The sequence below is a fragment of the Ornithodoros turicata genome, unplaced genomic scaffold (genome assembly GCF_037126465.1).
Source record: "Ornithodoros turicata isolate Travis unplaced genomic scaffold, ASM3712646v1 Chromosome44, whole genome shotgun sequence".
Classification (NCBI taxonomy): domain Eukaryota; kingdom Metazoa; phylum Arthropoda; class Arachnida; order Ixodida; family Argasidae; genus Ornithodoros; species Ornithodoros turicata.
Genome location: NW_026999374.1, coordinates 1,123,573 through 1,148,982, shown reverse-complemented (window position 1 = coordinate 1,148,982; position 25,410 = coordinate 1,123,573). Strand labels below are relative to the sequence as shown.

At 42.6% G+C, this 25,410-nt stretch overlaps 1 protein-coding gene and 1 long non-coding RNA gene across 3 annotated transcripts in view; both read left to right on the top strand.

Annotated features, from left to right (window-relative positions):
- The window catches only part of LOC135374100 (uncharacterized), a 36,544-nt gene extending 23,862 nt beyond the window's left edge, over positions 1-12,682 (top strand). For both annotated transcript variants that reach the window (XM_064607105.1, XM_064607104.1), the window contains exon 14: positions 3,081-12,682. In XM_064607105.1, coding sequence (XP_064463175.1) covers positions 3,081-8,779 — 5,699 coding nt within the window. In that variant the 3' untranslated portion in view covers positions 8,780-12,682. The remainder of the gene's footprint in view (positions 1-3,080) is intronic.
- On the top strand, positions 6-2,939 carry LOC135374101 (uncharacterized). Its single transcript, XR_010416755.1, has 2 exons — positions 6-892; positions 981-2,939. It is a non-coding gene; the product is annotated as an uncharacterized LOC135374101 (long non-coding RNA).
- Positions 12,683-25,410: the final 12,728 nt, after the last annotated feature.

Here is a 25,410-nt window from a genome sequence, read left to right as displayed (position 1 = left end):
AACCGAAAGGCCATCAAATCTGGGGGAAGGGATCTATTTTCTTGCACATGATGTTACACAAGCTTCTACACTCCGTCTTCTTATTCTCTGTAGAGTCGCTTCAGTGCTTGACGTCATGGGGGTGCGGCGGCGCTGCTATCGTGCTTGGTGGGCGAAAACCGCGCGATAATTGAGTCATTGTGTGTTTTCGGTCATTATTAAGGGCATGCCGCAAAGTGGTGTAGCCATTGCATGTCCTTCGCGGTACAGAATGGAGAAATACGTCGCATACACCGTGCGGTTTCCTACTCCATTTCCTCTACCAGCGACGTCTACTCCATACGCGTGAGCGGACGCACCCTCTCGTTTACAGACTGAAGTGGGTGTATGCGTTACATAATGCCAAATATATTTTCCTCCAGAGCTTGTTAGTTGATTGGCAGATCCCCTGCTAGGCTTGCAACTAGCATCTCTCGTGCGTTGTTTTCTTTCTTCGTTTCATTTCTAATCTCCCTAATTGCTGTGAAGGAGGCTATCCCTGATCACAGCCAACGGTCGCATATTCGCTGATGGGCAGCCCATTGGGCCAGCGTGCATAAATTTCTACTAAGGCAGGTGATGAGAAAGAAGCTACGTGGCGGCACTGTATACCAGACTCACCGTGAGGCCATTACATCGGTCTTTGTGTTTTCTAAAAAGGAGCTGTAAAGTAAATGGCACGCATGTAGAACCTTTGTGGTTTCCTCAAAGCTCGTAACTTGGGCGCTTCAGATGCCTAACGTCTCAGCTGTAAATCCTCCTGCTTTTTCAGCAGTTGAATTTCAAAAATTGCTTGCTAAGCAAAGGATGCCGAATCCGCGGGCTACTCAGACGCGACACCCCTTAGGCGGCTAGAACGCCGTCTACTGAAAAGGCAAGCAAACACCCAAGCCAGTTCGTGGCCGTACTCGCGAGTGCAGTGCACGCCTCGTCATCGAAGGTTCACGATTTGTGTTTCTCAGGAGACAAGCACCCAAGCCTGATATCCGTATGAACTATGAAGTGCCTGGATGCGAGTTTTCGGAGGCAGCAGCGATACAGAGACGCGCAGAGAGAGAAAGACCAACAGAGGGCGCGGACCGAGCACATACTCGAAAACTTCTGTTGCTACACTCGTATTCTGTTCTAGCATTGCTCTGAATTCATTAATCATTGGTACTGATCTTTTATCACGATATTATTGTTGCTTCACAATGCCCTTCAACCTTTGATCGTCCATATCGGCTTCCTCGTGCAGTTCCAATTCTCCTGTTTTTTCTATGTTACATACATGGCATTCCCTATCGGCGAGATGTTCATTTGCATTCTTTCTCTTTATTCTGTTTCTGTGTCTTCCTTGGATTCAGTGTATGAAATGCTTCATTGTTTGTTTGAATCTAGTCTTGTGTACATGCATTTGTCTACTTTTTGTGTGCCTCAGTCTACTTGCAAGGATACGATATACGGTCGACGGGTATAAGGAAGACGCACACTACCAACCCACTGTCTCCTGTTATGTGTCAGATGAAACAGACCTGTTCCCACGAAATCAGGGTGTCGAACCGCAAAAAATACGGGTTCGGTTCGGGTTCGCGTTGTTTTGATTTCGTTCCGGTTCAGTTCCGGTTCGGCCACGCCAAAAACCGAACCGGTTCGCAAACCGGTTCGCAGCCCCGAACCGGTTCGCGAACCGGTTCAACGCTTCCGTTTTATATGTTCCATAAAACTGCTTTTATCAGGAAATGCGTGGCTAATAGCTTACTGCTGTTGTCTGCATTGACGTCTTTAGCGGTGAGGTAGCTCTTTAGCGAGAGAAATAAGAAATGGATGAACACTTATTGCAAATAGAGTCCACGCTGATGAAACGGTGTTGTCCCGCTACTTTCTGTTCCCAAAATCTCTTTTTCACACGCACAGTGCCAGCAAGATAAACTTAAAGGAAGCCTAATAAGATGGACAGCGTAAGATAGACGACAGTACTTGCCGGCACACTGCCTTCGCAGCGTGAATCGATCTGAAACCGTACTGAAGCATGACGAAAATAAGCCTGCCAGCCTTACTCTGTCCGAGCTCACAGCAGTGTACTAGTTAATTCACCTCACAAAGGTGGTGGTGGTGGTGGTGGTGATAGGGCTTGCCGTTGACAAAGGCAATGTATCACGACACAACTGCACTACCAATAAGCAGAACCACATTTACTTTTGAAACCACGACCAATCAAACAGGCACCGTTCTGCGTACGCTCCTTCTCCACTTCTCATGTTTCTGACTTGTTTAATTTTTACTGCTCACGTGTAAAAAGAAATCTTGGGCGCTTATTTGATCACATATTCGTCGAGTAGAGCTACATAACTGGCCAACTCCATTCCTGTTGCATTCGTCCGCGTGGCACCTTGTCTCTGAAGAGTAGACGCCGCATCACCGCGTGGGGCGCCAGCCTGGGCGCTCACAAGGACAACTGAGCTTCAACATGTTAAAAAGATGCTGAAAGTATACTTACTATACGTCGTCGTCTGACTGCTAGGTGAAAATTTCTGAAATCCATGATATAGGCGCGTGATGATGATACCGATGTGTCTTCGTTCGGGGATAGGGAGGAACTCTTGTGCTGACTTCTATGTCCGAACCGTTTTGTTGCGAATCGGTTACCGCTATTATTTTTTATGGTTCTGCTCCGGTTCGGGTTCAGCAGTGTTCTGAAAATTTCTGTTCGGGTTCAGTTCCGGCAAAAATAACGGTTCAGGTACGGTTTTCGGTTCGGGTTCGGTTCGACACCCTGCACGAAATGACCGTCGTAGTCTCCAGAGTCAATTAAGGAAATAAGCAGAGGTATCGATAAACAATGAAATCTCAAAGGCACTAGACAACAACCTAAAATACAGCAGCGACGACATATCATTGCTGCTTTTATTATACCACTTGATCCCAGAGTAAAAAAACAAGAGTCCCTGTAGCCTCAGTTGCTTCGCGGCGCAAACGCGGAAAAACAAGAGTCGGGGTCCAAACAAATTACCGCACTTGAACTGTTTCTTGTATTTCAGTTAGTGTTGCTTATGTTCCTAAATACCTCGTTAAAATTACAGGAATTTATCTCTTCATCTCCAAAGATATGGCTTCGACATCTGAATTTGATCTCAACACGGAAAGGTCGTCACAGTGGGAAGGCATCAGGAAGGAAATGCACGAAGCCATTGCGGAGGAAGACGAGGCTCGTGTTCTAAAGTTCCTGGATGCCGTGCCTGCATTGAAACTGTGGTTGGACCCTGTTAAAGAAAAATCAGCTCGCTACAGAGCTGTTAAAAAGAAAGCCATCCATATACATGGCCTCTTAGTCTCGCGTGGATGTGGACTCAAGAACGACAAAGAAGCATCGTATTATCGATATCTGACAGGCGTTCATCGAGCTGAAATTCGACGGCAACGATACTACACCAAAGAATGCAAAGAATCCTACATCTATTACTTGAAAAGCACATCAGGGAGCGTCGGATGTGATGACTTCGAGGAGCGATTGGAGAAGATGTTCAGGGAACTTTCAACCGACCAATTAAACGAGAAAATATTGAAAGTTGTTGCCACAGCACCGCATCTGGATATACTATTCGACTACAACAGTGAAAACGTTCAGGGGATCACGGGGTGCAGCGGCAGCGGCGTCCGCGGACTTGCTCATTACGAAAACCAAAGAATTTATATCGGAGGCGGAGCAACGGAAGCTGAAGTCCGGGGCACGTTTATTCACGAATCTTGTCATTTGGCACTTCATCTGGTGTATAAAAATGACGGCAAGCCATATTTCCGCGAAGATACCGAAATGAAACGGAGATACAGAGCCATTCTGGATGACATAAAACGAAGAGAAAATGATGTGGATCTCTTGATCCGTCAAGCTTTTATCGAAAATGAAGAACAAGAAGCGATTGTACGTATCCCACACAAACTAACTCAATATGGCAACGATCGTGGAAATAGGGTTCTCGAAAAGGAGGTACCGGAACTACGAAAGTTTTTCGAGGATACTGTCATACCGGACATGCAGAAATACATTCAAAATGGAATCCCATCGATAGATGCGAGAATGATAGAAAGGGAAAACGCGAGACTCAACAAAGCTTTCAACATTGACAAACTCAATGTCAATTTCGAGAACGAACTGAAGAACAGTGTCTGGGAAAACGGGTTGCTTCACGTAGTTACGGGCCCAGAACTGAGGCTTCTCGAAATAATGGTTCACAACGCTGTGCGATCTACGGGACTTCCGTACATGTTTTTCGATGCAAAACAGCTGGACTCCGCACTGGAGGATGTGTTACTAGACTACAAATATGCTTTTGCGCTTGTAACGGTCCAACAAAACAGAAAAGTCACAAAGATGATTAAGCTTTTCAGTGAAGTATCCTGTGTCACGGGATCAAAAGTCATCTTGCTCGTGGAAGACAGTGGCAAAGACTACATGATGAAACAAGTGCAAGAAGATGCATTCTTTGGCGAGAGGCACAAAGTTCACAGGATCGACGAAGCAAGCTTTGAGCACGTCACATTAAGCTGCAAAAAACGAGTTTTCGAAAATTCCCACCTAAAACTTCAGGGCCAAGATGTTTCTACGTTTTCGGACGCAACGACTATAGATACCTTCTTACGTCGCGTTGACACTGCCGTTTTCCTAAAGCTATGTGAGTCGGGGAACATTGACCTGGGACCTCCTCTTCATGAACTAGAAGAACGTGTTCAGAACTATTATGTGGAAAGGGAGTGTAGAAAAGCCGTGGAAATTAACTTGAAAGAATGCAATCTAAAAGACGACAGTGAGGCATTCGCATTTCTGGGCTGTCCACACAATCAGGTCGCAACACTTCTACCTCACGGTTGTATGGCAAAGGCCAAGGAGGAATTAACGAAGTTCGAGAAATTCGTACTCCTCCAAGAGCCACGTGACTACGAAGCTCTCCTGGAAGATGGTCATTTCCGAAACAAAGTAGTGCACCTGCTAAAGTTCAACGAATCACGTAATAGACTCTTGTGGACGAAATCGAATGGTCGTCTCAGTCACCTTCCAATGACGGGAAGTGAGAGTTACACCGAGGACGCCTTGTTAAACGTAAACGAGAAGGTTGTCATAGTCTCTGGCGCACCTGGTATGGGAAAGAGTGTGTTGGCATCTCGGTTGTGTACACAGTTAAAAACTCAAGACAAGAAGCGGTGGGTGCTCTACGTCGACCTTCTTCAGAGAATGGCATCGGTTAAAACTGCGTCGCCTAGTCTAGCGGATCTGTGCCAAGTACAAAGAGGTGGTCTGGAGTTCGTTTTGTTCGAAGAAAGCTTGAAGAATGGTAGCCCTTTCGAGGTCGTTGTCACGTTGGATGGCTTCGATGAAGTCAATGAGAAATGTCGCAAGTATGTGTTGGAACTTATATCGTTTCTAGCTAACAGAAAAGTTTACAAGCTGTACCTTTTTACTCGCACTGTGTTTAAACCTTATGTACAAGATGCCTTGCACACAGTGTCATATGATCTCGTTCCTTTTTCTGATGAAAACCAGAATGAATTCCTCACAAGATATAGGGCCCAAAGAGAAACTCCAGCGACCAGCAATGAGGCATTTGTGCAAAAAATCCAGCAACTGTACGCGACATTGAAGGAGAAAAACAAGACAATCCTAGAAACCCCTCTCCTACTTCGTATGATGGCTGAGATGGAGAGCGGGGAAATTACCAAGTCGGACGATTACTCTTCATTGCTCAAAATTGTTGACATTTCCGGTGGGAGCAGTATATACACTGTACACATCTACAAGACGTTTGTCGAGTACGAACACCTTGTGCACCGAAAAGAGAAGGTGAAGGAAGACATCTACCGAAGTGCTGTGCGAGGGGACAACCATGACGCGAAGTCTCCATTCTACGTAAACCATGGTCTCCTGGCTATGAAGTGTATATTTCCTCAGGATACCTTGGAAATATTATTGAATGAAGACGAATTAGACCAGTTAGATCCCGAAGGAAGTTTCATCACCGGTGTTGATTCTTTCAAAGAAGGTTTTGTGAATAGAATTAACGAAGGAGGAATTCCCGAGTTCGTTCATAAGACTTTCGCCGAATTTTTCGCAGCTCACTACCTGTTGGAAACGGCAAAAGGAAGAAAAAGATTGAGCTTTAGGAAATATGTCGTCGGATTGTATGGTGAAGCAGACTACGGGGCTGTAATGATGTTGTTCGATGGACTGGCGTCGGCGTCCTACCCACTTCACTCTGCTGTGATGAACAATGATGATTCATATTTTGAGCAACGCGTTATCGGAATAGAGGATATGTTGAATGTCGATGAGCTCAAAAGGACGCCATTGCACGTAGCAGCCCTGCATTCTGATAAAGCAACATTGAAGAGGCTTCCAATGGATGATGAACTAATCAGGGATGATTTGTTTCGAATGTCGCCGTTTGGGTACGCGGAGCTTAGTTGTCCATGGGAGGAAAAATACAATGGAACGTGGCGGGCACTTCCTCTGACTCAGACTTCAGCTGCGAGAGACAGACTCGATTTATTGTGTGCTCGATGCAGTGAGGAAGCAGTGAAACGCTCTACCGAAAATTTGCGCTCATGTGGAACCTTCGAGGAAAAGACACGTTTTCTCGAGCGAGCAATATTCACGGCTGTGATACACGACCTACGAAGCGTTTTAGACGTGTACCTGACATATGTGTCCCCGAGAGAGAGTATACGAGAACTTGACAGAGACAGCGTGGAGCATTTAGAATCACGCAAGAAACGAAGCTTGAGATGTTCTGCAGAGTCTTCGGTAATTAAAAACCTTGATGATTTTGTAGACCGGCTCAATAGAACTGTCCCTTTTTACGCAAACTCCGAGGCTGTTTGTAAAATGCTCCTTCCTTACTGCGATATGGAAATTCGTGATATCTTGGGAAACACAATGTTGCACATTAGTGCGAATGAAGGAAATCTGGAGACAACAAAGTTTCATCTCGCGCATTCATCTGTCAACGCCACAAATGCATACCTTCAAACTCCTTTGCAGTTGAGTGGAGACCCAGAGGTTGTGAAGTTACTTCTTACTGGTTCACCGTCAGCCAATGCTCTCGATGATCGACAAGAAATTCCAATGGATCGACGGATCATGTGGAGTTATTTGGAGGCCGCTATATCGTTACTCCTTCGCATTCAGTGGAACACAGTGCTTCATGTGACTTCCGAGTTTGGTCCCCTTAACGCTGTGGTGGTTTTTCTACCCCACATAAGAGCACATGTGCTTAACTGCGACGGAAAAACGCACTTGGACGTTGCTTTGGAAGGTTTCAGTAACATAAGTTCAAGGTTGGATGTCGTGAGGTGTCTCATCCCACACTCGCTCGTCAACTCACCCGAAACGATTGGCTCCTCGCCATTGTATGTTTGGGCAGAGGGAGGTCAAAGGAAAGTGTTGCAAACTCTATGGCCTTACTTGCGACACAGTGACCCTAAGCATGCACAGAGGATCAGCACAGACTCCGTCTGTGTGCGGGTGAATAAGGATTTCCAAGAAGAAGTTTGGTGTCTGAAACTCCTCCTCCTCCAATTAGATGTCGTCGCTGGTGATCCTTATAGCCGTAGACTGCTACATGATACGGTCGTACAGAAGCTATGTTGCATAGCAGAAGCAAATTACATGAAGCTGGTACTGCCGCATTCAAATCTGTGGGGGCCGGGTACATGGTTAGCAGAAAATGATGACCTTGTTGCCTTATTCCAGAGATGGTCGGACATGAATAATCCCGATGATCCGCGCTTTGACGATGCCAATACGCAAATTCTTGAAGACGTTGGCAATGCCAAGTTCCTAACTGGTGCACGGGAAGGTAATGTGGAAGCTGTGGAACTTCACCTCTCACATTCATCCGTATGCTTTACAGATGAGTTAGATAATACTGCATTGCACTTGAGCGCGTCGAACGGACACACAAATGTGGTGAAGCTTCTGATTCCTTTTTATACACCAGTGGACGTGATCAATGTGCATCGAGAAACGCCCATGCATGTCTGCGCCTCGAATGGACACTTGGACGTTGTAAAGTTATTATTACCCCGCTCTCGAATGAATTCCTTTGACATAGATGGAGGTACACCTCTCCATGTGGCCTGCGACGAAGGTGTCCTTGATATCGTGAACTTCCTTCTACCTCACTCATTCGCCAGTATGCGCGACTGCAATGGCAAAACATGCTGCTTTCGTTCTGCAGAAAAACAGAAGCTGAAAGTTCTGAGATGCCTCATTCCGCACTCTCTCGTTAACTGTCCTAATAGTGAAGGCGATTCACCGACGAAGCTATGTGCAAAATACCATAAGAAAGAAGAGCTGATGACATTATTGCCTTATTCTTGGGATTATGAAGTTACTACTTTATTGACGAGCAGCATGTTTCTCGTGTATGAGTGCGGGATGGATCTGGAAAGGATGTTTTTGCTGAAGCTTGTGGTTCTTCACTCTGACGTCTGTGCAGTAGATGTGTGTTATCGTGAAATACTCGACATCATTCGGGAGTCTTATGCAAAGAGTAAGCCAAACCTGCTCCTAGGTGTAACCGAGGCTGAGAGAATAGACAGAAGAACGCAAGTCTTGACCGATATCTCTGTCTTGTTTCCGCATACAAATATTTCCGCTAAGGACGATGAAGGCAAGGAACTATTACAGAAAGTCCTCCAAAATAATCAGGATCACGAATTGGTTCGCTGTCTTCAGAAATGGACCCGCTTGAATGATGTTTATTCATATGATGATCACGATTGTTGACAACGGTTGTGGTTAAGCACCAAGTGGCACCGAGCTGTCAATGGACACGAGCTCTCAAGATGACATGAGAGTTTTAAGAGAGGTATCAACGTTAGTACTGGCTCCGTACATTCCTCCGAAAATGCAAACGGCTGTACTATAGCAGTGGGACTGGTGGCTTTTAGAAGTTGGTAAGTGTGTCTAAAACTGAAACAATGCATAGAAGTGAGAGAGAAGGCCATATACCGAGTCTAAAAATTTAAGATTTAAAAATTATGTGGGTCTAGAACCCTCATTATATGCATCTCATTAACACCAGCTGAACCACAGAAAAACAGGACCACGCTAAGCCTAACGGCGTCGGATGAGTTATCTTGTGAAAAGTATGAGGCATGGGTTAGGTCAGGTAAGCGCATTTTAGGTTGGTTAGGTCTGGTAAGGTTACGCAGATTGGGAGAGGGTCTGTGGGAAGCCCCCACCCCCAGATTGGGAGAGGGTCTGGGGGTGGGGCAAAAGTCTGAAGTGAAAGAGAAAATCACTTTCATAATTGTCACAAATAACATGTTTTTCTTCTTAGCGTTGCGGAGTAGGTCTAGAAGGTGTTCCCGAAATGTGCCAATGCATTTTTTTAGAGTTCCTAATGTGTCTGGATATATGGTTACCTACTACTTACTTAGGGTAATAGTATGCAGTTGCATGTGACTATATTGATATAGCCATATCTCACCTAGAGTGGAGATAATTGTAATAGAGATTGAATGCCAATGTTGTGGAATCAATATGTTGTTCTGTACTCTTCTATGTGTTCACCTGCAAGCACGAGCGGACTCAAATGAAAGCAAATGTTTTTGACATGTTGGAGCCTGTTTATTTCAAGTTATCTGAGAAGTATCGCTGTATTTGCTGCTGAATTATATGTAAAATAACTGTTGTAATAACAATTGAGAAGCGATATAAATTTATTACATTGGTATAAATGTAAGACGTTCCAGATTACTCTGTCAGTCATGATTACAGACCCCAGTGTAGATGCAGATTGCGGATCAAATCTCTTCGATATCATCGACGTCTCTGCAGGAACCACGACCGTCTGAAATTGGTAGTCACACATTGGATGTGTGTGTGTGATTGAATGACTGCATGCAGTTGCTCATGAAGTAATGTGTCCACTTGGTGTTTTACGACGAGATGCAGAAGCGTAGAAAATCCAGCGAACAGGTAAGGAAATGTGAATTTAAGTGTCCCAGAAGGAGACTGTTTTTCGTCTGGGCTGTTCTTGTTCATCGTGAGGATATGCATAATTATTCGCCCCACTGACTTCCATACTAACCTGGACTGCCCAAGCTGCGGAAATCTCATCTGACTGGATGACTATGACAGGCGACGTCACAACCGGTGAATGTTTCATCTGCTCGGCTTTCTCGGTATCTCTGGGTGTTGTAGCTCGAGGGTTTATTTCTACTGCGGATTGCGCGAGTACCATCTGGAAATAACTTTTAATGCCAAGAGATGGGGCATTGTCAAACCAGGATGTAACATTCAGATTCTTTGCTTTAATTTTGATGGGACGGCAAGTTGCTCGTTCGAGTTTTTCGGTTTAATTACTTTGCAGAATGCCACGGTACGCCCACGTTCGGAGCATGCACTTTTTTCACGGTGCCGGATTTCAGTCTCAAGCGCTTTCGTTGTAACCTAAACTGTGGAAAGTAAGCTAGAAGCGTACGCATCAGTTAACAGCATCGGAGGATCCATAGCGAGGACATTAGCCATGACCTTTCCCTGGATCGAATGTCCCTGTAACGATGTCAGTTTGCCAGATTTAATTTACCGATTTTATCGTTCCCAGGTAAATTGAAGGTGTCCACTAGAATGCACAGCTACCGAACTGTTTTACTGACCGTATCATCGTTACGTGTGGTGTGTCTTGTTGTTGTGTCCTGTTTTTCTGCTCTTTCCTTCCTATCTGTCTGTGCCAACTTGTCGTCCCTCTTAGCAGGCAGACCGCCCTCTCTTTCTTTTTTTGGCACTCTTTGCCCTTTGTCGCCCTTGTGCCATTAAACCCACAATACCTCCCATACTCTTTCTTCTTTCTTTCTTTCGTTAAACTATACCCCCCCCCCCTCAGAAAATCCCATGGACCCGTCCCGTGGGTTCAGTCACTGTATTATTCTTATACCACATCGGGTATCCCATCCCTGTTCTCGTCAACATGAGGTTTAGTTCGATATCTGTTTGTTTCCTTTATCTCGTGTGTTGCTTAGTCCCACTCGAAGTGTACATGGTCCACAAAGTGATAGCAATGTGGTGAAGTCATAAACATCAATCCCCAATATACGTTACTGCGAAATCCCGCGCTGGAAGATTTGCTGTTAATAACGAGCAAAGCGAATGTGTGTACAGCGCGGTTGCGAAAGCCCTTGTTCTAAGCCTCATTGCGTAGCTTACGTCGCCGTCATTGTAGCGTGCAAACACAACTGTAAGACGTTGTTTATGCATTCTGTTCAGTTGGCACCGCTTTATTAAGCGACTAAAATAAAAGTATCCTAGCCAGTTGTAAAGCTCCCTGTTGCACTGGGGCACGCTATCATCCTGTCAGCGTATAACACGAAAGTACATGTCTGGGCTACCTATAGGCTGGAGTACCTTGACATTTGTGATTACATGACTGAAGCGTGGTTATTTTGTAACCAAACATATTCTTTTTTTTTTGCAAGAATTATACAATCCTAAAATTCGCGGTCACCCCCCCCCCCCCCCCCCCGCCGGCGCACTCCGTCACTATACTCAGCCGCTATGCGGGAAGCGGTCTTACAGGATGTGAATTCAGTAGGAGACAGCGTTTATGCCAATTAACAGCAAAACAGAATAAAAATTTTAAGATGTTATCGTCTAATAGAGAAGAACACCATGTAAAGAACCCCTGGAGACACGAAAGACGCTTGCACAATATAAACCTAGTGCACCCTGGCCAAATGAATTTTAATGCATTGCGCCTATGGGGATTCCGTCGATTTTTGCACATCGCCCATGTTTAGACTACGATTTTTCGACAACGGCAGTCAAATTCCGGAAATGTCATCGCCTATTTTCGTTCAGTATGTTCTCCAGGCCACATACCAACCACGGCACGATGTGTCAGTGTTAATCCTGATGCACCCAGGGCCTTCAAAGTCTAAAGGAGTTCGAAAGGCGAACGGTAATTTTTTCCTGAACTCGAAGGGGCTGACAGAACAGACAACTTTATTTTGAGTGAGCAATATACAAATTATACCGTTTTGTATTTTATATCGTTTTTATATTAAACTACAGTCGGACCTCGTTTTATGAACCCTCGATATACGAATTCCCTCAACTTACGAACGGCTCCACAGGGAACCAAACTTTTTCCGTGTATTTTGACCTCGTTTTACGAACCCTCGATATCCGAACTATGAACGGATTATTAGATAACGGACCCAAAGTAGCCAAGCCATTCTGACCTCGATATACCAACGAGCGTTATGAACGTACAGAGGACAGGCCAATGGACCGGAGGATAATGAAAGTTCCTCAATACATGCTGCCAAGGTCAAACATACAATGTCCCAACGCCACTACGTTCCACAAACATGATTCACCATTTCCTGAAAGAATAATTCGGACGTTTACAGCCGAACGGTTGTGAGTTTGGATCAGGTCTCCGAGATGGAAACATCTTGCCATTCCAAAAGAAGGCGTTCAGTCCTGACAGCCGGGGACAAGGGTGATATTTGCCGTTGGAAGCAGTCTCATCCGCGCGCGATACGGTACTTTGAGGACCGGGTGGATGAGTCAAGTGTCAGACTTCTGTCATCTCTTCTAAACAGGATAGACCCTGCAGAAAGTATGGTGCAAAGCACAATTACGCAGTATTTTCAAAAATAAAACTTATTCAAATCAATTTCCCATGGTTTTGTGAGGTATTTGTGCACTGCACACCTCGGACCTCGATTTACGAATACCTCGATTTACGGACGATTTCCTGAGAAACGAAGGGTATTCATAAAGCGAGGTTTGACTGTATACAGCTTGATAAAACTGTCCATTTCGAGTGCCGTTTTGGAAGTGATGTTGTCAAACGAGACCTTTCAGGGTGCAGCAGGAGGACAAGATACGGGGTTCACACCCCGTGATCTTACTTTCACATATACATACTATAAAATTAGCGTAGGACATCTTTAATATTATTTTTATATCAAGTGATATTAAGCCCCGAAGTTGACGAAATTGGCCACTCGGCCATTTCGAGTGCCGTTTTGGAAACAATTTTGTCAAACGCGACCTCTCAGGGTGCAACAGGGGAACAACGTACGGGGTTCAAACACCGTGATCTTACTTTCACATATACATAATATAAAATTAGCGTAGGACATCTTTAATATTATTTTTATATCAAGTGATATTAAGCCCCGAAGTTGACGAAATTGGCCACTTGGCCATTTCGAGTGCCGTTTTGGAAACAATTTTGTCAAACGCGACCTCTCAGGGTGCAACACGGGAACAACGTACGGGGTTCAAACACCGTGATCTTACTTTCACATATACATACTATAAAATTAGCGTAGGACATCTTTAATATTATTTTTATATCAAGTGATATTAAGCCCCGAAGTTGACGAAATTGGCCACTTGGCCATTTCGAGTGCCGTTTTGGAAACAATTTTGTCAAACGCGACCTCTCAGGGTGCAACAGGGGAACAACGTACGGGGTTCAAACACCGTGATCTTACTTTCACATATACATACAACAAAATTGGCGTAGGACATCTTTAATATTATTTATATATCAAGTGATATTAAGCCCCGAAGTTGACGAAATTGGCCACTTGGCCATTTCGAGTGCCGTTTTGGAAACAATTTTGTCAAACGCGACCTCTCGGGGTGCAACAGGGGAACAACGTACGGGGTTCAAACACCGTGATCTTACTTTCACATATACATACTATAAAATTAGCGTAGGACATCTTTAATATTATTTTTATATCAAGTGATATTAAGCCCCGAAGTTGACGAAATTGGCCACTTGGCCATTTCGAGTGCCGTTTTGGAAACAATTTTGTCAAACGCGACCTCTCAGGGTGCAACAGGGGAACAACGTACGGGGTTCAAACACCGTGATCTTACTTTCACATATACATACTATAAAATTAGCGTAGGACATCTTTAATATTATTTTTATATCAAGTGATATTAAGCCCCGAAGTTGACGAAATTGGCCACTTGGCCATTTCGAGTGCCGTTTTGGAAACAATTTTGTCAAACGCGACCTCTCAGGGTGCAACAGGGGAACAACGTACGGGGTTCAAACACCGTGATCTTACTTTCTCATATACATACAACAAAATTGGCGTAGGACATCTTTAATATTATTTTTATATGAAGTGATATTAAGCCCCGAAGTTGACGAAATTGGCCACTTGGCCATTTCGAGTGCCGTTTTGGAAACAATTTTGTCAAACGCGACCTCTCAGGGTGCAACAGGGGAACAACGTACGGGGTTCAAACACCGTGATCTTACTTTCACATATACATACTATAAAATTAGCGTAGGACATCTTTAATATTATTTTTATATCAAGTGATATTAAGCCCCGAAGTTGACGAAATTGGCCACTTGGCCATTTCGAGTGCCGTTTTGGAAACAATTTTGTCAAACGCGACCTCTCAGGGTGCAACAGGAGAACAAGATACGGGGTTCAAACCCCGTGGTCTTACTTTCACATATACATACTACAAAATTAGCGTAGGACATATTTAATATTATTTTTATATCAAGTGATATTAAGCCCCGAAGTTGACGAAATTGGCCACTTGGCCATTTCGAGTGCCGTTTTGGAAACAATTTTGTCAAAACGCGACCTCTCAGGGTGCAACAGGGGAACAACGTACGGGGTTCAAACACCGTGATCTTACTTTCACATATACATACTACAAAATTAGCGTAGGACATATTTAATATTATTTTTATATCAAGTGATATTAAGCCCCGAAGTTGACGAAATTGGCCACTTGGCCATTTCGAGTGCCGTTTTGGAAACAATTTTGTCAAACGCGACCTCTCAGGGTGCAACAGGAGAACAAGATACGGGGTTCAAACCCCGTGATCTTACTTTCACATATACATACTACAAAATTAGCGTAGGACATATTTAATATTATTTTTATATCAAGTGATATTAAGCCCCGAAGTTGACGAAATTGGCCACTTGGCCATTTCGAGTGCCGTTTTGGAAACAATTTTGTCAAACGCGACCTCTCAGGGTGCAACAGGGGAACAACTTACGCGGTTCAAACACCGTGATCTTACTTTCACATATACATACTACAAAATTAGCGTAGGACATCTTTAATATTATTTTTATATCAAGTGATATTAAGCCCCGAAGTTGACGAAATTGGCCACTTGGCCATTTCGAGTGCCGTTTTGGAAACAATTTTGTCAAACGCGACCTCTCAGGGTGCAACAGGAGAACAAGATACGGGGTTCAAACCCCGTGATCTTACTTTCACATATACATACTACAAAATTAGCGTAGGACATATTTAATATTATTTTTATATCAAGTGATATTAAGCCCCGAAGTTGACGAAATTGGCCACTTGGCCATTTCGAGTGCCGTTTTGGAAACAATTTTGTCAAACGCGACCTCTCAGGGTGCAACAGGGGAACAACGTACGGGGTTCAAACACCGTGATCTTACTTTCACATATACATACTATAAAATTAGCGTAGGACATCTTTAATATTATTTTTATATCAAGTGATATTAAGCCCCGAAGTTGACGAAATTGGCCACTTGGCCATTTCGAGTGCCGTTTTGGAAACAATTTTGTCAAACGCGACCTCTCAGGGTGCAACAGGAGAACAAGATACGGGGTTCAAACCCCGTGATCTTACTTTCACATATACATACTACAAAATTAGCGTAGGACATATTTAATATTATTTTTATATCAAGTGATATTAAGCCCCGAAGTTGACGAAATTGGCCACTTGGCCATTTCGAGTGCCGTTTTGGAAACAATTTTGTCAAACGCGACCTCTCAGGGTGCAACAGGGGAACAACGTACGGGGTTCAAACACCGTGATCTTACTTTCACATATACATACTACAAAATTAGCGTAGGACATATTTAATATTATTTTTATATCAAGTGATATTAAGCCCCGAAGTTGACGAAATTGGCCACTTGGCCATTTCGAGTGCCGTTTTGGAAACAATTTTGTCAAACGCGACCTCTCTGGGTGCAACAGGAGAACAAGATACGGGGTTCAAACCCCGTGATCTTACTTTCACATATACATACTACAAAATTAGCGTAGGACATATTTAATATTATTTTTATATCAAGTGATATTAAGCCCCGAAGTTGACGAAATTGGCCACTTGGCCATTTCGAGTGCCGTTTTGGAAACAATTTTGTCAAACGCGACCTCTCAGGGTGCAACAGGGGAACAACTTACGCGGTTCAAACACCGTGATCTTACTTTCACATATACATACTACAAAATTAGCGTAGGACATCTTTAATATTATTTTTATATCAAGTGATATTAAGCCCCGAAGTTGACGAAATTGGCCACTTGGCCATTTCGAGTGCCGTTTTGGAAACAATTTTGTCAAACGCGACCTCTCAGGGTGCAACAGGGGAACAACGTACGCGGTTCAAACACCGTGATCTTACTTTCACATATACATACAACAAAATTAGCGTAGGACATCTTTAATATTATTTTTATATCAAGTGATATTAAGCCCCGAAGTTGACGAAATTGGCCACTTGGCCATTTCGAGTGCCGTTTTGGAAACAATTTTGTCAAACGCGACCTCTCAGGGCGCAACAGGGGAACAACGTACGGGGTTCAAACACTGTGATCTTACTTTCACATATACATACTATAAAATTAGCGTAGGACATCTTTAATATTATTTTTATATCAAGTGATATTAAGCCCCGAAGTTGACGAAATTGGCCACTTGGCCATTTCGAGTGCCGTTTTGGAAACAATTTTGTCAAACGCGACCTCTCAGGGTGCAACAGGGGAACAACGTACGGGGTTCAAACACCGTGATCTTACTTTCACATATACATACTATAAAATTAGCGTAGGACATCTTTAATATTATTTTTATATCAAGTGATATTAAGCCCCGAAGTTGACGAAATTGGCCACTTGGCCATTTCGAGTGCCGTTTTGGAAACAATTTTGTCAAACGCGACCTCTCAGGGTGCAACAGGGGAACAACGTACGGGGTTCAAACACCGTGATCTTACTTTCTCATATACATACAACAAAATTGGCGTAGGACATCTTTAATATTATTTTTATATGAAGTGATATTAAGCCCCGAAGTTGACGAAATTGGCCACTTGGCCATTTCGAGTGCCGTTTTGGAAACAATTTTGTCAAACGCGACCTCTCAGGGTGCAACAGGGGAACAACGTACGGGGTTCAAACACCGTGATCTTACTTTCACATATACATACTATAAAATTAGCGTAGGACATCTTTAATATTATTTTTATATCAAGTGATATTAAGCCCCGAAGTTGACGAAATTGGCCACTTGGCCATTTCGAGTGCCGTTTTGGAAACAATTTTGTCAAACGTGACCTCTCAGGGTGCAACAGGAGAACAAGATACGGGGTTCAAACCCCGTGATCTTACTTTCACATATACATACTACAAAATTAGCGTAGGACATATTTAATATTATTTTTATATCAAGTGATATTAAGCCCCGAAGTTGACGAAATTGGCCACTTGGCCATTTCGAGTGCCGTTTTGGAAACAATTTTGTCAAACGCGACCTCTCAGGGTGCAACAGGGGAACAACGTACGGGGTTCAAACACCGTGATCTTACTTTCTCATATACATACAACAAAATTGGCGTAGGACATCTTTAATATTATTTTTATATGAAGTGATATTAAGCCCCGAAGTTGACGAAATTGGCCACTTGGCCATTTCGAGTGCCGTTTTGGAAACAATTTTGTCAAACGCGACCTCTCAGGGTGCAACAGGGGAACAACGTACGGGGTTCAAACACCGTGATCTTACTTTCACATATACATACTATAAAATTAGCGTAGGACATCTTTAATATTATTTTTATATCAAGTGATACTAAGCCCCGAAGTTGACGAAATTGGCCACTTGGCCATTTCGAGTGCCGTTTTGGAAACAATTTTGTCAAACGCGACCTCTCAGGGTGCAACAGGAGAACAAGATACGGGGTTCAAACCCCGTGATCTTACTTTCACATATACATACTACAAAATTAGCGTAGGACATATTTAATATTATTTTTATATCAAGTGATATTAAGCCCCGAAGTTGACGAAATTGGCCACTTGGCCATTTCGAGTGCCGTTTTGGAAACAATTTTGTCAAACGCGACCTCTCAGGGTGCAACAGGGGAACAACGTACGGGGTTCAAACACCGTGATCTTACTTTCACATATACATACTATAAAATTAGCGTAGGACATCTTTAATATTATTTTTATATCAAGTCATATTAAGCCCCGAAGTTGACGAAATTGGCCACTTGGCCATTTCGAGTGCCGTTTTGGAAACAATTTTGTCAAACGCGACCTCTCAGGGTGCAACAGGAGAACAAGATACGGGGTTCAAACCCCGTGATCTTACTTTCACATATACATACTACAAAATTAGCGTAGGACATATTTAATATTATTTTTATATCAAGTGATATTAAGCCCCGAAGTTGACGAAATTGGCCACTTGGCCATTTCGAGTGCCGTTTTGGAAACAATTTTGTCAAACGCGACCTCTCAGGGTGCAACAGGGGGACAACGTACGGGGTTCAAACACCGTGATCTTACTTTCACATATACATACTACAAAATTAGCGTAGGACATATTTAATATTATTTTTATATCAAGTGATATTAAGCCCCGAAGTTGACGAAATTGGCCACTTGGCCATTTCGAGTGCCGTTTTGGAAACAATTTTGTCAAACGCGACCTCTCTGGGTGCAACAGGAGAACAAGATACGGGGTTCAAACCCCGTGATCTTACTTTCACATATACATACTACAAAATTAGCGTAGGACATATTTAATATTATTTTTATATCAAGTGATATTAAGCCCCGAAGTTGACGAAATTGGCCACTTGGCCATTTCGAGTGCCGTTTTGGAAACAATTTTGTCAAACGCGACCTCTCAGGGTGCAACAGGGGAACAACTTACGCGGTTCAAACACCGTGATCTTACTTTCACATATACATACTACAAAATTAGCGTAGGACATCTTTAATATTATTTTTATATCAAGTGATATTAAGCCCCGAAGTTGACGAAATTGGCCACTTGGCCATTTCGAGTGCCGTTTTGGAAACAATTTTGTCAAACGCGACCTCTCAGGGTGCAACAGGGGAACAACGTACGCGGTTCAAACACCGTGATCTTACTTTCACATATACATACAACAAAATTAGCGTAGGACATCTTTAATATTATTTTTATATCAAGTGATATTAAGCCCCGAAGTTGACGAAATTGGCCACTTGGCCATTTCGAGTGCCGTTTTGGAAACAATTTTGTCAAACGCGACCTCTCAGGGCGCAACAGGGGAACAACGTACGGGGTTCAAACACTGTGATCTTACTTTCACATATACATACTATAAAATTAGCGTAGGACATCTTTAATATTTTTATATCAAGTGATATTAAGCCCCGAAGTTGACGAAATTGGCCACTTGGCCATTTCGAGTGCCGTTTTGGAAACAATTTTGTCAAACGCGACCTCTCAGGGTGCAACAGGGGAACAACGTACGGGGTTCAAACACCGTGATCTTACTTTCACATATACATACTATAAAATTAGCGTAGGACATCTTTAATATTATTTTTATATCAAGTGATATTAAGCCCCGAAGTTGACGAAATTGGCCACTTGGCCATTTCGAGTGCCGTTTTGGAAACAATTTTGTCAAACGCGACCTCTCAGGGTGCAACAGGGGAACAACGTACGGGGTTCAAACACCGTGATCTTACTTTCTCATATACATACAACAAAATTGGCGTAGGACATCTTTAATATTATTTTTATATGAAGTGATATTAAGCCCCGAAGTTGACGAAATTGGCCACTTGGCCATTTCGAGTGCCGTTTTGGAAACAATTTTGTCAAACGCGACCTCTCAGGGTGCAACAGGAGAACAAGATACGGGGTTCAAACCCCGTGATCTTACTTTCACATATACATACTACAAAATTAGCGTAGGACATATTTAATATTATTTTTATATCAAGTGATATTAAGCCCCGAAGTTGACGAAATTGGCCACTTGGCCATTTCGAGTGCCGTTTTGGAAACAATTTTGTCAAACGCGACCTCTCAGGGTGCAACAGGGGAACAACGTACGGGGTTCAAACACCGTGATCTTACTTTCTCATATACATACAACAAAATTGGCGTAGGACATCTTTAATATTATTTTTATATGAAGTGATATTAAGCCCCGAAGTTGACGAAATTGGCCACTTGGCCATTTCGAGTGCCGTTTTGGAAACAATTTTGTCAAACGCGACCTCTCAGGGTGCAACAGGGGAACAACGTACGGGGTTCAAACACCGTGATCTTACTTTCACATATACATACTATAAAATTAGCGTAGGACATCTTTAATATTATTTTTATATCAAGTGATACTAAGCCCCGAAGTTGACGAAATTGGCCACTTGGCCATTTCGAGTGCCGTTTTGGAAACAATTTTGTCAAACGCGACCTCTCAGGGTGCAACAGGAGAACAAGATACGGGGTTCAAACCCCGTGATCTTACTTTCACATATACATACTACAAAATTAGCGTAGGACATATTTAATATTATTTTTATATCAAGTGATATTAAGCCCCGAAGTTGACGAAATTGGCCACTTGGCCATTTCGAGTGCCGTTTTGGAAACAATTTTGTCAAACGCGACCTCTCAGGGTGCAACAGGGGAACAACGTACGGGGTTCAAACACCGTGATCTTACTTTCACATATACATACTATAAAATTAGCGTAGGACATCTTTAATATTATTTTTATATCAAGTCATATTAAGCCCCGAAGTTGACGAAATTGGCCACTTGGCCATTTCGAGTGCCGTTTTGGAAACAATTTTGTCAAACGCGACCTCTCAGGGTGCAACAGGAGAACAAGATACGGGGTTCAAACCCCGTGATCTTACTTTCACATATACATACTACAAAATTAGCGTAGGACATATTTAATATTATTTTTATATCAAGTGATATTAAGCCCCGAAGTTGACGAAATTGGCCACTTGGCCATTTCGAGTGCCGTTTTGGAAACAATTTTGTCAAACGCGACCTCTCAGGGTGCAACAGGGGGACAACGTACGGGGTTCAAACACCGTGATCTTACTTTCACATATACATACTACAAAATTAGCGTAGGACATATTTAATATTATTTTTATATCAAGTGATATTAAGCCCCGAAGTTGACGAAATTGGCCACTTGGCCATTTCGAGTGCCGTTTTGGAAACAATTTTGTCAAACGCGACCTCTCTGGGTGCAACAGGAGAACAAGATACGGGGTTCAAACCCCGTGATCTTACTTTCACATATACATACTACAAAATTAGCGTAGGACATATTTAATATTATTTTTATATCAAGTGATATTAAGCCCCGAAGTTGACGAAATTGGCCACTTGGCCATTTCGAGTGCCGTTTTGGAAACAATTTTGTCAAACGCGACCTCTCAGGGTGCAACAGGGGAACAACTTACGCGGTTCAAACACCGTGATCTTACTTTCACATATACATACTACAAAATTAGCGTAGGACATCTTTAATATTATTTTTATATCAAGTGATATTAAGCCCCGAAGTTGACGAAATTGGCCACTTGGCCATTTCGAGTGCCGTTTTGGAAACAATTTTGTCAAACGCGACCTCTCAGGGTGCAACAGGGGAACAACGTACGCGGTTCAAACACCGTGATCTTACTTTCACATATACATACAACAAAATTAGCGTAGGACATCTTTAATATTATTTTTATATCAAGTGATATTAAGCCCCGAAGTTGACGAAATTGGCCACTTGGCCATTTCGAGTGCCGTTTTGGAAACAATTTTGTCAAACGCGACCTCTCAGGGCGCAACAGGGGAACAACGTACGGGGTTCAAACACTGTGATCTTACTTTCACATATACATACTATAAAATTAGCGTAGGACATCTTTAATATTATTTTTATATCAAGTGATATTAAGCCCCGAAGTTGACGAAATTGGCCACTTGGCCATTTCGAGTGCCGTTTTGGAAACAATTTTGTCAAACGCGACCTCTCAGGGTGCAACAGGGGAACAACGTACGGGGTTCAAACACCGTGATCTTACTTTCACATATACATACTATAAAATTAGCGTAGGACATCTTTAATATTATTTTTATATCAAGTGATATTAAGCCCCGAAGTTGACGAAATTGGCCACTTGGCCATTTCGAGTGCCGTTTTGGAAACAATTTTGTCAAACGCGACCTCTCAGGGTGCAACAGGGGAACAACGTACGGGGTTCAAACACCGTGATCTTACTTTCTCATATACATACAACAAAATTGGCGTAGGACATCTTTAATATTATTTTTATATGAAGTGATATTAAGCCCCGAAGTTGACGAAATTGGCCACTTGGCCATTTCGAGTGCCGTTTTGGAAACAATTTTGTCAAACGCGACCTCTCAGGGTGCAACAGGGGAACAACGTACGGGGTTCAAACACCGTGATCTTACTTTCACATATACATACTATAAAATTAGCGTAGGACATCTTTAATATTATTTTTATATCAAGTGATATTAAGCCCCGAAGTTGACGAAATTGGCCACTTGGCCATTTCGAGTGCCGTTTTGGAAACAATTTTGTCAAACGCGACCTCTCAGGGTGCAACAGGAGAACAAGATACGGGGTTCAAACCCCGTGATCTTACTTTCACATATACATACTACAAAATTAGCGTAGGACATATTTAATATTATTTTTATATCAAGTGATATTAAGCCCCGAAGTTGACGAAATTGGCCACTTGGCCATTTCGAGTGCCGTTTTGGAAACAATTTTGTCAAACGCGACCTCTCAGGGTGCAACAGGAGAACAAGATACGGGGTTCAAACCCCGTGATCTTACTTTCACATATACATACTACAAAATTAGCGTAGGACATATTTAATATTATTTTTATATCAAGTGATATTAAGCCCCGAAGTTGACGAAATTGGCCACTTGGCCATTTCGAGTGCCGTTTTGGAAACAATTTTGTCAAACGCGACCTCTCAGGGTGCAACAGGGGAACAACTTACGCGGTTCAAACACCGTGATCTTACTTTCACATATACATACTACAAAATTAGCGTAGGTCATCTTTAATATTATTTTTATATCAAGTGATATTAAGCCCCGAAGTTGACGAAATTGGCCACTTGGCCATTTCGAGTGCCGTTTTGGAAACAATTTTGTCAAACGCGACCTCTCAGGGTGCAACAGGGGAACAACGTACGCGGTTCAAACACCGTGATCTTACTTTCACATATACATACTACAAAATTAGCGTAGGACATCTTTAATATTATTTTTATATCAAGTGATATTAAGCCCCGAAGTTGACGAAATTGGCCACTTGGCCATTTCGAGTGCCGTTTTGGAAACAATTTTGTCAAACGCGACCTCTCAGGGTGCAACAGGAGAACAAGATACGGGGTTCAAACCCCGTGATCTTACTTTCACATATACATACTACAAAATTAGCGTAGGACATATTTAATATTATTTTTATATCAAGTGATATTAAGCCCCGAAGTTGACGAAATTGGCCACTTGGCCATTTCGAGTGCCGTTTTGGAAACAATTTTGTCAAACGTGACCTCTCAGGGTGCAACAGGAGAACAAGATACGGGGTTCAAACCCCGTGATCTTACTTTCACATATACATACTACAAAATTAGCGTAGGACATATTTAATATTATTTTTATATCAAGTGATATTAAGCCCCGAAGTTGACGAAATTGGCCACTTGGCCATTTCGAGTGCCGTTTTGGAAACAATTTTGTCAAACGCGACCTCTCAGGGTGCAACAGGGGAACAACGTACGGGGTTCAAACACCGTGATCTTACTTTCACATATACATACTACAAAATTAGCGTAGGACATATTTAATATTATTTTTATATCAAGTGATATTAAGCCCCGAAGTTGACGAAATTGGCCACTTGGCCATTTCGAGTGCCGTTTTGGAAACAATTTTGTCAAACGCGACCTCTCAGGGTGCAACAGGGGAACAACGTACGGGGTTCAAACACCGTGATCTTACTTTCACATATACATACTACAAAATTAGCGTAGGACATATTTAATATTATTTTTATATCAAGTGATATTAAGCCCCGAAGTTGACGAAATTGGCCACTTGGCCATTTCGAGTGCCGTTTTGGAAACAATTTTGTCAAACGCGACCTCTCAGGGTGCAACAGGAGAACAAGATACGGGGTTCAAACCCCGTGATCTTACTTTCACATATACATACTACAAAATTAGCGTAGGACATATTTAATATTATTTTTATATCAAGTGATATTAAGCCCCGAAGTTGACGAAATTGGCCACTTGGCCATTTCGAGTGCCGTTTTGGAAACAATTTTGTCAAACGCGACCTCTCAGGGTGCAACAGGGGAACAACTTACGCGGTTCAAACACCGTGATCTTACTTTCACATATACATACTACAAAATTAGCGTAGGACATCTTTAATATTATTTTTATATCAAGTGATATTAAGCCCCGAAGTTGACGAAATTGGCCACTTGGCCATTTCGAGTGCCGTTTTGGAAACAATTTTGTCAAACGCGACCTCTCAGGGTGCAACAGGGGAACAACGTACGGGGTTCAAACACCGTGATCTTACTTTCACATATACATACTACAAAATTAGCGTAGGACATATTTAATATTATTTTTATATCAAGTGATATTAAGCCCCGAAGTTGACGAAATTGGCCACTTGGCCATTTCGAGTGCCGTTTTGGAAACAATTTTGTCAAACGCGACCTCTCAGGGTGCAACAGGAGAACAAGATACGGGGTTCAAACCCCGTGATCTTACTTTCACATATACATACTACAAAATTAGCGTAGGACATATTTAATATTATTTTTATATCAAGTGATATTAAGCCCCGAAGTTGACGAAATTGGCCACTTGGCCATTTCGAGTGCCGTTTTGGAAACAATTTTGTCAAACGCGACCTCTCAGGGTGCAACAGGAGAACAAGATACGGGGTTCAAACCCCGTGATCTTACTTTCACATATACATACTACAAAATTAGCGTAGGACATATTTAATATTATTTTTATATCAAGTGATATTAAGCCCCGAAGTTGACGAAATTGGCCACTTGGCCATTTCGAGTGCCGTTTTGGAAACAATTTTGTCAAACGCGACCTCTCAGGGTGCAACAGGAGAACAAGATACGGGGTTCAAACCCCGTGATCTTACTTTCACATATACATACTACAAAATTAGCGTAGGACATATTTAATATTATTTTTATATCAAGTGATATTAAGCCCCGAAGTTGACGA